Source organism: Equus caballus, chromosome 25 (assembly GCF_041296265.1).
Source record: "Equus caballus isolate H_3958 breed thoroughbred chromosome 25, TB-T2T, whole genome shotgun sequence".
NCBI classification, from domain to species: Eukaryota; Metazoa; Chordata; class Mammalia; order Perissodactyla; family Equidae; genus Equus; species Equus caballus.
This window is the reverse complement of record NC_091708.1, coordinates 29,536,549-29,550,824: the sequence shown is the minus strand read 5'-3', so window position 1 is coordinate 29,550,824 and position 14,276 is coordinate 29,536,549. Positions and strand designations below refer to the sequence as shown.

The following is a 14,276-nucleotide window of genomic DNA, read 5'->3' as shown; positions in this document are numbered from 1 at the left end:
GACTGAGTTGGAAGCAAGTGAAAATGGAATCATAAAAGGATGACAGGGTGGGAGGAGGGGAGCCAGACAGCCAGGCAAGATTGGGAAGACGGCTTTATACTTACCTAGCACTCTCCTGGGCAGGTGATGGGCTTCTCTGAGCTGTAGGGGACAAGCGAGGCAGCAACCTCTAGCTGATGCCCTTGTCCCTGCCTGTGTGGCCTTCAGTAGGAGGAACCATAGACAAAGGTAACAGATGTTGCTCTTTCTGGGAATGCCAAGACCAGCCTTGGAGATTATTTCATTCAAGCCATCCCAAATTTACAGATTGAGAAACTGAGTCTGGCTTTGCAAAGGGCATACCTTGAAATTGACACTATCCTTCCTCTGGAAAGCACCTTTCTTTACACTAAAACAAGATGCTAAATTGGCCCCTCCTATCCAGGAACAATAATAAGAAAAACTCAAATAGCTGTGATGTTTGCAGCAAGAAGAAATGCCAAAGACTATGCTGAGGACTTTTCAAATACATCACCGATCTTCCCAGCAGGTAGGTGATATCAGTCTCATGACAGATTAGGAAAGAAACTCAGAGAGGCGAAGCGACTTGATCAAGTTCATGCAAATTCTCAGTGGCAGAGCCAGGATTTGAATCCAAAACAAGATGACTCCAGGGCCGACAATCTGAACCATTTCACCATCCCACTGGCCTTATATGATTAACATGAAGGCATTGTCCACTTTGAAATGGTTTAAGAGAGCCCCACACTGTATGAACTCAGATTGTTCATAATTGAGGGATTCCATTGCTCTTACCCAAGAGTTTCTGGAGTGAGAATGCAGGTAACATAAAATGAGAACTCAATAAATAGGACCTAGGAGTCATAACGAGTAAATATCTTAAAGCCCATACAGCTCATCTATAGTTGATAATATAGAGTTCTAGTAACTAGCATGATGAAAATCACTTAATTGAATTCCCTTAAGGGAACCATTTTAATGAAGAGGTTAAACTCTTTGTTAAGGTCTGCATGATCAATCACATATAAATGTATGTTTTTAATCTAAGGACTTTTCAAATTCATTATATTTATAAAAATAATTGCTGTTTATAAATGTAACACATTCTCATTATAGGAAACTCAGAAATGTCAGAGAAGTACAAAGGAAAAAAAATTCTTGGAAAATGTTGCTGCGTGCATTGAAGTATCGAGACCACCAGCACAGTGGAAAGGATGCTGAAGTGATGGCCAAGAGCCCTAGGTTCTAATCCTGACTGGCCCAGAGGCTAGTCCAGTGACTTGGCCAAATGTCTTCATTCTCTGAGCTTGCATTTCCCTTTCTGAAATGTGAAGCTGGGAAGATCTGAACTAGATGATCTTTAAGAGCTTTTTCTGCTCTGATGTGAAACAGAATTCTATTTTAGACATTTTGTCAGCACTTATGTTTACACTTTCCATTTCTTTGGCAAATACCTGCCATGAATGTAAGAAACTTTCTTCCAGTCTTCAGCAGAGCCATCATTATTCTAAATGAACTCAGCCTGAATTCATGAAAATTACGATATATTTATCTACTCACTAATTCGTCCATCCATTCATTCATTCAACAAAGGAGTGACCTACCCTGCATTGGGCACTATAATAATTTCTAGGATATGGAGATGATTAAGAAAAGGTTTCTGCAATCAAGAAACTTCCAGTTTAGTGGGGAAAACAGGCAAATAAAAAAAATTGTTTCCCTATCCCATTAGCATAGGCATCACTGTTGTGAAATATATCCCCTCATTTATTTAGGTACCAGGCGGTACAACAGGCACTGGATACGACGGTGAGCAAGATGGGCACAATTCCTTCCTGCAAGGAGCTTCTGCAGTGACAGGAGTAAGGGACCCTGGGAGTTCACAGTCAGCATGTGGAAACCATGTCAATGTGCGACCCTGGAGAGCTGTTCTTTGACTGCCTGGCTACCCCGGGTATCCAGAGGCAAGATATAGGAAAAGATTCACCGAGGGAAGGGGTTAATCCTCAGCTTGGGCTGTCAGAGGCTTGCATCTGGCAAGAAGGAAATGCTTGGTTGCAAATAGTGGAGAGTTAGCTGAGCCAGCAAAATGAGAAACGGCAGTCAATAAAGCCAATAGCAATGGCATTGATGGAAATCTTGCTGGAGATACCGGGTCCCATTGCTAAGAGTAATCACAGCTAAGGCTAAGACAGTGTCCAGAAAGCAGAGATTAGGGATTCGGAAAGGCAGTGCAAATGACTGACTCTCACTGGTGCTCAGAGTTGATGAACACCTACTCCGACCTTCCATTTTGCAGATGGGGAAACTAAGACCCAACAAGGACAAAATTACTTATCTAGTGCCCCTGGAGTTAATGTGTTAGCATATATCAGAACCCAGTGGCCATTTTGGAATGAAAGGAAAAGAGGGGGAAACTAAAGTATTGAGCATCTACTCATTGTCTACTTGGGCCATGAGCTTTATTCTTTGCTACTTCAATTTATTCTTACATCAGCTCTGTGAGATTGATATTACTATCATTCCCATTCATCTGATGAGAAAACTGAGACCGAAACAGGTAACTTCCCCAAGACCACACACCTAGGGAGAGAGAAAATGAGGATTGGAACCCCGGTCTGTCTGCCTCCAGCACGCATGCTCTTTTCCCTCTACTTCACAGAAGGCAGCCTTCTGGGGGCCTCCAGGGTGGATGGCTCTCATTTTCAAAATGCATATTTGTTGCATAATAAGCATCAGTAATTAATGATCCATTCCAGGGCAGGTGAAACTTGCCTAGTAAGCACACAAGAGATGAAGAGAAAAATATAACAGCGCCCTTTTTCTCCATAGATTTCTCATTCTCATTCATATTCCCAAAAAGAGGGAAAGGAGGAAGATGACCTGTGCCCTTTCCTGCAGAGTTACTGATAGGAGAGACAGGAACCTCGGCTCTTGCCCTTTCCATAAAGAAGAAAGAGCCCCTTTTCCCACCCCTCCTTGCCCACCACAGCCTGACTTCCTGTCTCTTTGCCGGAGGTAACCATTTTACCTCTCCCATTATGAATCATGAGGCCTGTGGCTTGTGGCAGATCATAAATCAGTCCTGGAGTCTCGAGGACAAATCCCAGGACTTTTAATCTTGAATATTAGACGTGTTTAAAGTGGTGAATATTTCATGAAGGGACTGTTGCATTTTAACACATCGGTAGTGACTCCTATCCTTCCCCACTTTGGTAAATTATTCTCATCCAAATCGCAGGGATCTCGGCCCGTGACCTCCATTTTCCTTACCTTCGGCAACAGTCAGTCCATTAGGTTGCACATACTTACAGCACACGCATTTGGTGGAAGACCCCGGGCATGCTATTGGAGGGGACATATAATGAAAGCATTCCTGCCTCCCTCCTATTTACCAGGTATCCAGAGAAAAGGAAAGGTAGATCTCTCTCTCTCTTTCAACAATCTTATTCTGAATATTTTGAATACTATCTCCGACCCATTCTGCACTCCATATTCTGTCTTACTACCATTTTAGTTCAACCAACATTTATTAAGCCCAGGCTGTTTGCCAGATACTTGCTACTGCCGGAGGTACAAAGATGAAGCAGCATTGTAATGTATAAAACAAGGTAGAGTGCGTTTTTAACACTCGGAATGCCTTGTATAAGGTCAAATGCTTAACATTTATAGGGAATCAGTGAAAACAATAAGGTTATTTGATGAATACAAACATTTTGAAATCAGAAATTATAGATGGTAGTTCTATATCCTGTGCTGTCTAGCATCATACTCATCGCTGTGTTTTGTTCTGGTAGTACAAGGTTGAAAAAATCCTGATTCACAACACATGTAATTGCAAAAACCATAAGCTTGTTAACACCTCGACTCACAGCCTCAGTATCCTCCTCAGTGAAACAAAGATGACAGAAGTTTTTTTTTTTTAATGAGGCCTGCATAAGTTTATCTGGCAACCGGAGGTCATGTGAAAATGCTCCCTAACGTCCTAAATTCTAGCAAGTAACATCTGAGTGTTTAGCCTTCATTTTTTCCAGTAAAGAGATTTGAAAATGAAAATTATCTAAAAGTTGCAGAGTCCCTAAATCTCCCCCATGGAACTATACATTTCTGTGAACCCTGGCTTGGAAATTCTCGAGTCAGGTCAATCAGAATCACTGTAGGATTGAAGAGTTGCAGGTTCCTCTGAGAGTGTGCATGAGTGTGATCGCCAGATGAGAAAGAAGGCAACCTGCCAGCAAAAGTCTGGAAGTTTATGAGCCATTGCAGATGGTTAACTATTCGTTCAACTCACAATGTTGAGTACTTACTCTGTTCTATGCAGTGGGCTAAGCCAGGGTAGTTCCTACCAGCACTTCCAAAAGTCCAAAAGAACACTAATCTAGTGGCTTGTTCCACCACCAAGACTCCTTGTCAACAAGACAAGATGAAGTAAGTTTGGGGAACACTGTGTAAGTATCACTCTCATGAAGAATCACACACCACTAGCTCTAATGAATAGTACAGTGTTTCCCTTTTTGTTTTTTTAATCAAATCTATTTTTGGTAAAGCATCTGTGAACATTCCACAAATACACTCTAAGAAAAACAATAACTAATTGAATCAAAAAATATTCCCTGACCTTAAGGAATGTACAGTGAAGCAAATCTGATAACAGCAATAGGGTAAGGCACAGAACTTCTGAAAACCCTTCCAAGATTCTGAACTCTGAAGATATACTAGGAAGTAAAACATGTGCTAGCCACCCAAAATAAGCTTGGCCAACGGAAGAATATACTTAAGGCAGTGTGGAACGCTAGCAAGAATTCATGCAACCAGGTGTAAGATGTGGCCAGGAAAAAATGATGCATGCATGCATGGATGGGTAGAAGGATGGATGGGTGGGTGGGTGGATGGATGGATGGATGATGGATAGGTAGATGGAAAGGAAGAGAACAAGAGACAAAAGGAGGAGAGGAGAGGGGAGGAGAGGAACCAACCAATACAAACAACAACAACAAAACAAAACAAAATCTGGGAATGATAAATGAAAACAAATTTTCCAAAAGCGGAAATCAAAGGTATCTTCAAGGAGGTGGCATTTCATTTGGGGCTTATGGATGAGCATGAATTGTTTGCTAAGGTGAAGAAAATTCAATTTTATGATTGTACTTTTAGTGCAAACGTACTTTATCATAATTTAAATATTTGAAATTAGGACCTCCATTCGTACCACGAGGTCACTTCCTGTTTCCCTCATTAAGTCATGAGCTCCTTCTGCATCTGGGTTGCACCTTTGATCTCTGCATCCCCAGTGCCCAGCAGAGAGCCTGACAGGGAGTATGGTCAGAAGTTGTTGAATGGATAAGTGAGTGAATGAACAAATGAATAAACTATTAACCACAGTGACAGGTAGACCAGAACACCCTCATTCCATGAGCCTTTTCTAAATCTAGGCAGCTCACTTTATTTTCTAAGGAAACAAGGTAACCAGGGTAGAAACCTAATTTGGGCAGGCAGTATTTCACAAGACTCTTTTCTCTTTTTGCTTACAGGAGAGTGCAGCTGTCATGAAGGCTATGCCCCAGACCCAGTTCACAGACACCTGTGTGTGCGCAGTGACTGGGGACAGAGTGAAGGGTGAGTGGCAAAGGACACTGGGGCAGGGGCAGTGGAGGACTATTCCCATCTCCTCTGTTCTATTACCAGAGGCCCAAAATCCCTCCACAAAGAGGCTTCTTTCTTTGCAACAGTTGCATTCCTGCAAAACCCGTTGGGAAGTGAATCCCATTTCCCACCAAGTCACATTTTAGCATTAAAGGTACATGACTGATGAATATTCTAGAGAACAAAGGCTGAAGTTTAATTCACCCTTCCAAACTGTAGGTAATCAATGAACACTTCCTAAGTGGATTGATAAAGAAAGAGAATCAGATTTTTTTGCATAAACTCGAGAACAGACAAGTAGACTTGAAAGTGTTGTCTTTCTGTGAAATGGAGTCATTCTTTTATAACATAAATAGTCTTGCCAAAAATTACTTCTGCAAAATTTGGTTGCTTGTAAAGCTACTCTTAAGCAGTGTCCATATATGAATCTCACCTGCTTCTGTCTAATACCATTTCCTTTCCCCTTTCTTTTCCCTCCCTCTGTTCTTCCCACAGACCTTGGCCTTACACTACACTTGAGAGGGGCTATGACCTAGTGACGGGGGAGCAAGCCCCTGAAAAGATTCTCAGGTGAGTTCACAATCCTGTTGGGGTATGATGCTGGGGAATGGAGACGGGTCTCATAGGAAGGTGAAGTCAAGCATCCTTAGTCGATTGAGCCTGTGAATCTGGAGGCTGCAGTGAGTGCAGAGGAACTCTCATTGGCATGAATGTACCATCATGGCCCAGGTTGCTATGGGAATCTAATTGCCGCTTGTCTGGCATCTAGACTTACAGACTCAGGTATTTGAACTGGAGGAGACATTACTGATCGTCTAGTCCAGTGATTAGAAATACTCTATAGGCATAGAACCTCTTCCTACCACCTCCATGAAATCTTGTGTGAAACTTCAATACTTAAGCTGATGAAGACATACAGCCAATTAAGTGCAGAAGTGGGAATCAGATTTTGGTTCAAATTGATTCAGAGTCCATGCTGTTAACCTTTGTGCAGACTGCCCCTGCTGACTTAGCAGTTGCATATGGAACTCCTGCTGGCTAGCAGGACTGCCTGCGAAAGCAGAGCTGAAATAGTCCCTGTCCTCACAGAGCCCACTGTTTAGTGAGTGTCAGGACCTGTCCTCAAGAAAAGAGAACTAGCGATACAAAGCAACACATGGGCTAAATGATTAACAGATTTAAGCAATGACCATCCAAGTCTGGGCAAAGGTGGCCAGAATTGTGCCTTGGAGGATGCAGGGGACTCAGTTGGGGAGGGGAGTGAGAAAGGGTCCTAGAAGGGATGGAAGGAAGGGATGGAAGGAAGGGACCCCTTTTTTCTGTTTTTATTCTGCCTCCCAGGGAGTTCCCCAATGGAAACTCTTACATTGCAGGTCTACTTTCAGCTTGGGCCAAGGACTCTGGCTTCCTGTCAGCAAAAGCTTTGTGGTTCCTCCCGTGGAGCTGTCGATCAACCCCCTGGCCAGCTGCAAGACGGACGTGCTCGTCACGGAAGACCCTGCAGATGTCAGGTAGGGAAGTCATCTCCAGCATCCCGTACCAAGGACTTCTTGGAGCAATGGAATCCATTCTGTTTTAGGATCACAGGAACTCCTGGGAAGAAATGCTCTCCATATTGTTGAAGGAGGCACCTGCCTGGTAGATGATGTAAAGAACACTGTCACATATGCCATGCTCCATACCCCTCAAAGTGTCCTACCTTGGTGGGCCTCAATGCCTTATATTTCAGCAGTATTACATTCATTTGGGGTTTATATAAAATGTGACAGAGACTAACACGTTATCTGGCTCATCATGGGATCATTAATGATCTTGTCTTATAAAAGACCAGTATTGAATAGTATAATAGAGAATCATGAAAATGAAAGATCGCAGAATGAGATGCTTTCTATTGTGACGCTGGTACTGCGAACAGACTGGGGGCTAATCCATAGCTTCTAAACGTCCAGGTCAAACTTATTTGTTCTTTATTCATGAAAGGATGGAGACTACATCTTGCCTTACACGTTTTGCACCTTGTAGTTCACTTCATTATAGTCTTAACTCTACTGCCTTCTAATTAATTGCTTACATATCATTCTGTCCTATTTTGTGGTGAACTTCTCAAGGTCAAAGAAAATAATTTATTTAGCTTTTTAATCCCCAGTTCCTAGTACGTCTTGGACATCTACTAAATGTTTATTGATTTAATTAAACCAGTGGTCTTAGATCTGATCCTAGCACTATTCTGGAGCTTTCTGCTGGAGGTTTTTGTTTTTGTTTTTTCCTCCCAATTTGACTAGGGGAAGCATTCTAGAAATTTAAGTGTTACCAAAAATGGTCCATTTTACTTTTTGAACTGGCTTGTACACAGCTTATTGGCTCCTGTACTGGAATTTGGAGTCATGCCCCACCCTTCTACTCCCAGTGATTGTTATTCTATGACTATATAGCTGGCTTTGGGTCATTCTGAATCAAGATGTTATCAGTATGTCCGCGGCATTCCTTGATAGGAAGCTCCTAGAACCCAACTCTACTGCTTTGCAGTTTGTTTATTCTCACCTTCTCAACTTTTCATGGAGGGATGCACCTAACATGATTTTTCAGGCTACTGATATTTCCCCAAAGAGGTAGTTTTAAAAAGAATTCATTATTAAAGCGATGGCACTTAGAAAATGAAATGGTAATTACTAAGAACTAAGATGATTTCATGCACACAAAAATTGATTCATGGTAGATTACCATTATTTCTATTTTTTTTTCCTGAGGAAGATTAGCCCTGAGCTAACAGCTGCCACCAATCTTCCTCTTTTTTTCTGAGGAAGACTGGCCCTGAGCTAACACTTGTGCCCATCTTCCTCTACTTTATATGTGAGACACCTGCCACAGCATGGCTTGACAATGATGCGTAGGTCCGCACCTGGGATCTGAATCGGCAAACCCTGGGCCGCTGAAGTGGAACTTGTGAACTTAACTGCTGCACCACCAGGCCACACCGACCCCCCCACCCCGCCATTATTTCCATTTTTGATAGACTTCAAGTAGATGAGACTTCAGTAAAGCATGTGCTAAAGTTTCTCTGCATTACATATTTTAAAGATGGAGCAAAGACCATCTGGCTGAAGGACTATTCTCAAAGAGACCTAATGACCTTGACTGAAATCAACTGAAAGAATGTCTCTACTAGGTTTCCTCAGAGTTCCCTACTGTTGACATTGAATGTGTGATGTCAGTGAAGCTATAGATGATAGACTGGCCGATGGTAACACTCACTCTGCAGTTGAACAGGTCTGGGTTAGAATCCCATCTCTACCAAGTATGGGCTATGTGATCCTGGCCAAATTCAACTTGCTAACTTTCCATTTCTTTGCAAAATGAGGAAAATAACAATGCCTTCCTCACAGAGTGTAACAATAATAACTCTTTTTCATTAAGCATTTCCTCCATGGCAAACACTTTAATAACAGTATCTTGTTATATCCTTACATCAACTCCATAAGGTGATGCTATTATTATTTTCATTGTACAGATTTAAAAAAAAAATCTGAGACATGAAGGTGATGCCTTCACTAGTAAGCGATGAAGCCAAGCTTCAACCCATGATCTCTCTAGCTCCAGAAGCCATGTTTTTAACTATTTCATTGAAATACCTCCCAAGAGTTGTTGTAATGATTAAATAATATAAGATATGTAAACACTGGTACCTAATATACTCCCAGTGCTACATTACACGAATTTTAGATGAATTGAATTCCCATTACAGTAGAGTTCAAATAGAAACTGGTGATGGTGGGGAAGACAGAGCTGGGAAGGTTGTGTACTATGTCATGCTGTTAAAAATGACTGTGAGCCACAGGATGACTCAGTTGTCTTTTCTGCTCCAATCTGAATTATATTAAATTGCAAGCCAGCCAAGGAAAGTCCCAAATATCAACCCACAGGGAGTCCAATACAACTGCCTTAGAAATGCAAAAAAATAATAAGGAAAGTATAAGTACTAGCATGAATTTCAGGGAGAGTATTGTATGCCGTTGGAAGGAACACTGCAATAAGTTGAAAGAGCTGAGACCTTCAAGAAGCATGAGCCAACACCAATTAGCTGCTTCTGATCTCCTGCTAAGAATGCTGTGCCTGGTTACATGGAGAGTGTGCTTTTACCAAAGTGGGACCAGAGCAGAGTTGCTCAGGCTGGGAGAGAGGATGATATTCTGCAGCTATGGATCCTCCTTCTCAACCCTTTCTCCAGAAACCACTAAGCTTCTCCTTTAAGGAAGAGTTGTACAAATAGTTGAAGAATATCAGTTTGGTTAGGGCACTAAATTATTATCCCTCTTGCGGTGCCCACATGCTTTTGTCTTGGCTTGGAGTAGTCACAGACAGCCTTTGAAGTCTACCTTTCACCTAACCTCACACTTGCCCATTGGTTTCACTGAAGGGTGGATAAAAGATTGCAATCATCCCCATCCAAAAGAATCCGTGCTTTTAGGTAGGTTGGGTTTTCCAAGCTGCACTAATAAACCTTGTTTGACATGACATTGCCCAGGCAAGCATGTCATGGGTGTTTAAAGAATTAATAAGTTCCAGGGAGATGATATGTTAGAAATTAATAAATAATAGATCATAATTATAGATAGCCAATAATATGCCATAGAATCACCACAGAGACATTAGAGTGTGGAAAAGCAGAGTCAGAAAGAAAAAGATAAGCAGTCCAGAAGAATTGGAAAGAAAGCTTAAAGGTACTTTGCTGGTTGATTTTTTTGTTTTTTAGTCTGTGACAAATTATTAAGGAAATATGGCATCTCATACTATGGAAAGCAGAACAATTTAGCAATCAACTGTACAGGTCTACCCACCTGGGTAGCTAAATTTAAAACAGCTGAGGATAACAAATGGTAGTGGATATGGAACAATTGAAGCTCTCATGTTTTCATGGTGGGAATGTAAGTTAGCATGACCACTCTGTAAATCTGTTGGGCAGTATCTACTAAAGTTGTGACTGAATGTCCATATATGCTATGACCCATTACTTCCACTTCTAATAATATATCTAACAGAAATGTGTATATCTCTACCACAGGTAATACAATCAAGAATGCTAATAGTAGCGTTCATTTGTACTGCCAAAAAGCTTGGGAGAAAACTCACAAATGCCCATCAACAACAAAAAAAGTAGATAAACGAATTATGGAATAATCATACAATGGAATACTGTTAATGATGAATATTAATGGACACAACTACACACATCACCATTGATGAATCTCCCAAATATAATATTGTTACAGAAGACACAAAAGACACAAAGAAATATATATGTTTATATAAAGATCAAAACCAGTAAAAACTAACCCATGATTAGTGGAAAAAAAAGATAGGAATTACCTTTGGGTGACAGAGAGGGCAGTGACTTGGAGGAAGCACAAGGTGATTTATGCGTCGCTAATAGTATTTGATTTGTCGATCTAGGTGGTGGTTACATGGGTGTTTGCAATCTGTAAAAATTCATCAAGCTTTATAGATAGGATTTACACACTTCTGTATGTATGCTTTGTTTTTATTAAACACAAAGCTTATTATGTAAAGTAGTTCATTTTTTAAAAGCATAAGCTATGGAGCCCAACTGAACTGTGAGTTCAAATCCCAGCTCCACTTCTTGTGGGTTACATGAGCTTTTCTGTAGTTGTTTTCCTCCTTGTGGATAATGCAGATAGAAGACTATACCATTAAGGGAGTGGTGAGAGTTAAATGGTGTAATACTTTGCAAAGCACTGAGTTTGGTACACCGTGAATTCTCTAGAAGCACTAGGTATTATGTTCGTTATTATGGTAGCATATTTTTGTTCTCTGTCTCTTTTTAATTCTCTTTTTCTAAAAGGCTACATCTAATCTATGATGCCTCTCCAAATCAATGGTGTCTTAGTATTGAGAGCTCACATTTGTCCCTCTGTCACGGGGTTGGGGAAGACTGAAATGAACTTACAAAGTCTAGTTCAGTGTGGTAAGTCTGGTGGCGTTATGTACATGGAAATATTTGCAGAACGAATGAAGGGGCACATATGTGGTACACATAGAGTGCCTTGAGGGGGTTGAAAAAGGAAAAAAAAAAATTCCTGACCAAAGGAATTAGGAAAGTATTTGCAGGAGACAGAAAATTAGCAATTAGCCTTGGATTGTGGATAGAATTTCACTGCGTGGAATGTAAGTCACGAGGGAAAGCTTTCAAATCTGAGAGGCTGGAGGGCCAAAGAGGAGAACTCTCCCCAGACAGCTCCCATTCTCCAGCCTATCCTGGCAGGAAGCTGCTGGGAATGAGATTTTTAGCATTTGAGACACTAATGATGTCAGCTACAAAGGTGGAGGAGAGAGCTCTAGTTAAATTGCATACAGATTCCTTTCAATTCTGAAAACCTTAACTGGGCCCCTCCTGTGTACCAGGCACTGTGCCAGGTACCACAGGAACACAGAGATGCGTAAGGCCCACCTCGGCTTCCAGAAATCTCACGGGGTAGCAAGGGGCATGGAATAAGAGACTGACTTGAGAGATGAAATAAAAGATACTCGTGGAGAGAGAAGCATGGCAAACAACACTTATTGCTACATACTGGGCTTTTTTTCCCAATTTCACCTAGAGCTGGCTCTTCTTATGAGAGAGACGTGAGAATAGCTATTATAGTTGGAATAATAATCATCCACAAAGCCTGGCTTTTGGAGCCCCTCAGTGATTTTTCTATGATCTCAAATCAATGAAAATGAAATGGTGGAATACTGTTAATTCCTGCACAATTTTGAAAGAATAATGGGATATCAGAATGCAGGCTAGCATTGCTCACTTGGTGACAGTTTTCACATTGAATTAGTTCTGAACAGAATTAACAATGGTTCCTTGTTCTATTGGCCTTTCAATTCCAAGCACTAAGGATTTATTGAACACCTACTATATGCCAGGTTAAGTATTGGAGACATAAAAATGTTAAGGCGAAGATCTCAGTGCATTAAATGAGACGAAATTGCAAACAAAAAGATGTTGTACTTTGTGACGGTTGAAGAGAACAGAGGGAAAGTTCAAGGCAGAGAAAGGACCCAAGGGAAGAGGTGATGAAACTCACCTTGGGATTAAAGGGAGGGCCTTACAGAGAAGAGGACCTCTGAGCCAAATTGTGAAGTATTGTCAGGAAGGCACTAGGTCACTGGTTCTCAGAGTGTGGTCCTTAGATGTAGCATCAGCACCTGGGAACTTGTTAGAAAGGCAAATTCTCAGACTCCGTCTGTGGTAGACTGATAATAACCCCCAAAGGTACCAGCTCCTAATGCCTTGAACCTGTAAATATTACCTTATTTGGAAAAAGGTCTTTGCAGATGTGATTAAGTTAAGAATCTTAAGATAGGTTGATTATCCCGGGTTATCTGGATGGGCCCAAAGTACCATAACAAGTGCCCTTATAAGAGAGAAGTGTTCCAAGTGCTTTAGTGAAATGAGCTTATTTATTTTTCACCCATTATTAGCCCCATTTAATGCATGAGGAAACTGAGGCACAAAGGGGTTATATAACTTGCTCTAGGTCACACAGCCAGTAAGCAGCAGACCCAGTACTTGAATTCTGAGAATCTGATTCCTGACTCCATGCTCCTCATATCTAGGCTATGATGCCTCTGATTAGCCTGTTTGGAGATATTTGTCAATATCCCAAATCAGTGCCTGAAGGGGCAAAGGGCTCTAATTATCCAGACCTGGGTCACTGACCCACTGTTGAAACCAACAAGGGTGGGGGGACCTTTACCATGTGGACTGAGCTTGCAGGCAGGATAGTTCCCCAGAGGGATGTCAGGACAGGCTGGATGGATGTTGGACAAAAAAAACCCACAGGTGTTCTCTCTATGGACAAGGCATGGGGTCTTGAAATGGCATGCCGGGTGATGGCATGTAGTGCCAAGGGGCATGTGCCAGAAGATGCAGTGAGAAGAGGAGAGGAAACAGAACATGAATGCTCTTTGCTCCCTCTTCCCTCTCTTTCCTCAGCTGTGGGCCACCTGCCTTCCACAGTCAGCAAAGACTCTGAGGGCACTTGAGGATAGCGTATTCACCACTCCAAGGGGCCCCAGCAGATGCTCCTGTGTGAATGCTCCAGAGACTAGAATCTGGCTTTTGCCCAGGAAGCACCTCCAGTCAGATACAGTGTGTTCTAGAAAACTGGGCCATCCGTCTTAAGGTGAGATGCTCAACAGAAGCACTCTAGGTACTTCAGTGGGTGATGAACACTGTGCTGATTCTAGACGTACAAAGACCAAAGAGCAAAGAAGGGGTAGGACAGAGAGGGTAGGCTTGGAATGCTGCAGACCTGGATATGAATCCTGGTGCCACAATCTGCAACCTGAACTCCTTGTATCAAGTAACTTTGCTTCTCCGAGTCTCCATTTCCAATCCTGGAAGATAGAGATTGTTGTGTTTTCCTCAGATGGTTGTTAGGATGGGATAATGTATATAGAGTAACTAATACACACCGTACATGCTATTGATGTCCAATAAGTGGGATGTTTTAGAACTTTTAGTAGGTATTATAGTACACATAAGGAAGTAACCATGTAATGCAGTGGGATCAGGTGATAAGAAATGTGGTCCACGCTACAGAAGTGGTACAGAGAAGGGATGGTGC

The 14,276-nt window shown here is 41.7% G+C and overlaps 1 protein-coding gene across 7 annotated transcripts in view; it reads left to right on the top strand.

Annotated features, from left to right (window-relative positions):
- ASTN2 (astrotactin 2) overlaps positions 1-14,276 on the top strand; it is an 828,204-nt gene that overhangs the window by 376,572 nt on the left and 437,356 nt on the right. For 4 of the 7 annotated variants that reach the window (XM_023628756.2, XM_023628754.2, XM_070251107.1 and 1 more), the window contains 3 exons: positions 5,532-5,616; positions 6,139-6,213; positions 7,017-7,154. In XM_023628756.2, coding sequence (XP_023484524.1) covers positions 5,532-5,616; positions 6,139-6,213; positions 7,017-7,154 — 298 coding nt within the window. The remainder of the gene's footprint in view (positions 1-5,531; positions 5,617-6,138; positions 6,214-7,016; positions 7,155-14,276) is intronic. The other 3 variants (XM_070251110.1, XM_070251108.1, XM_023628755.2) reach the window with 1 other exon arrangement.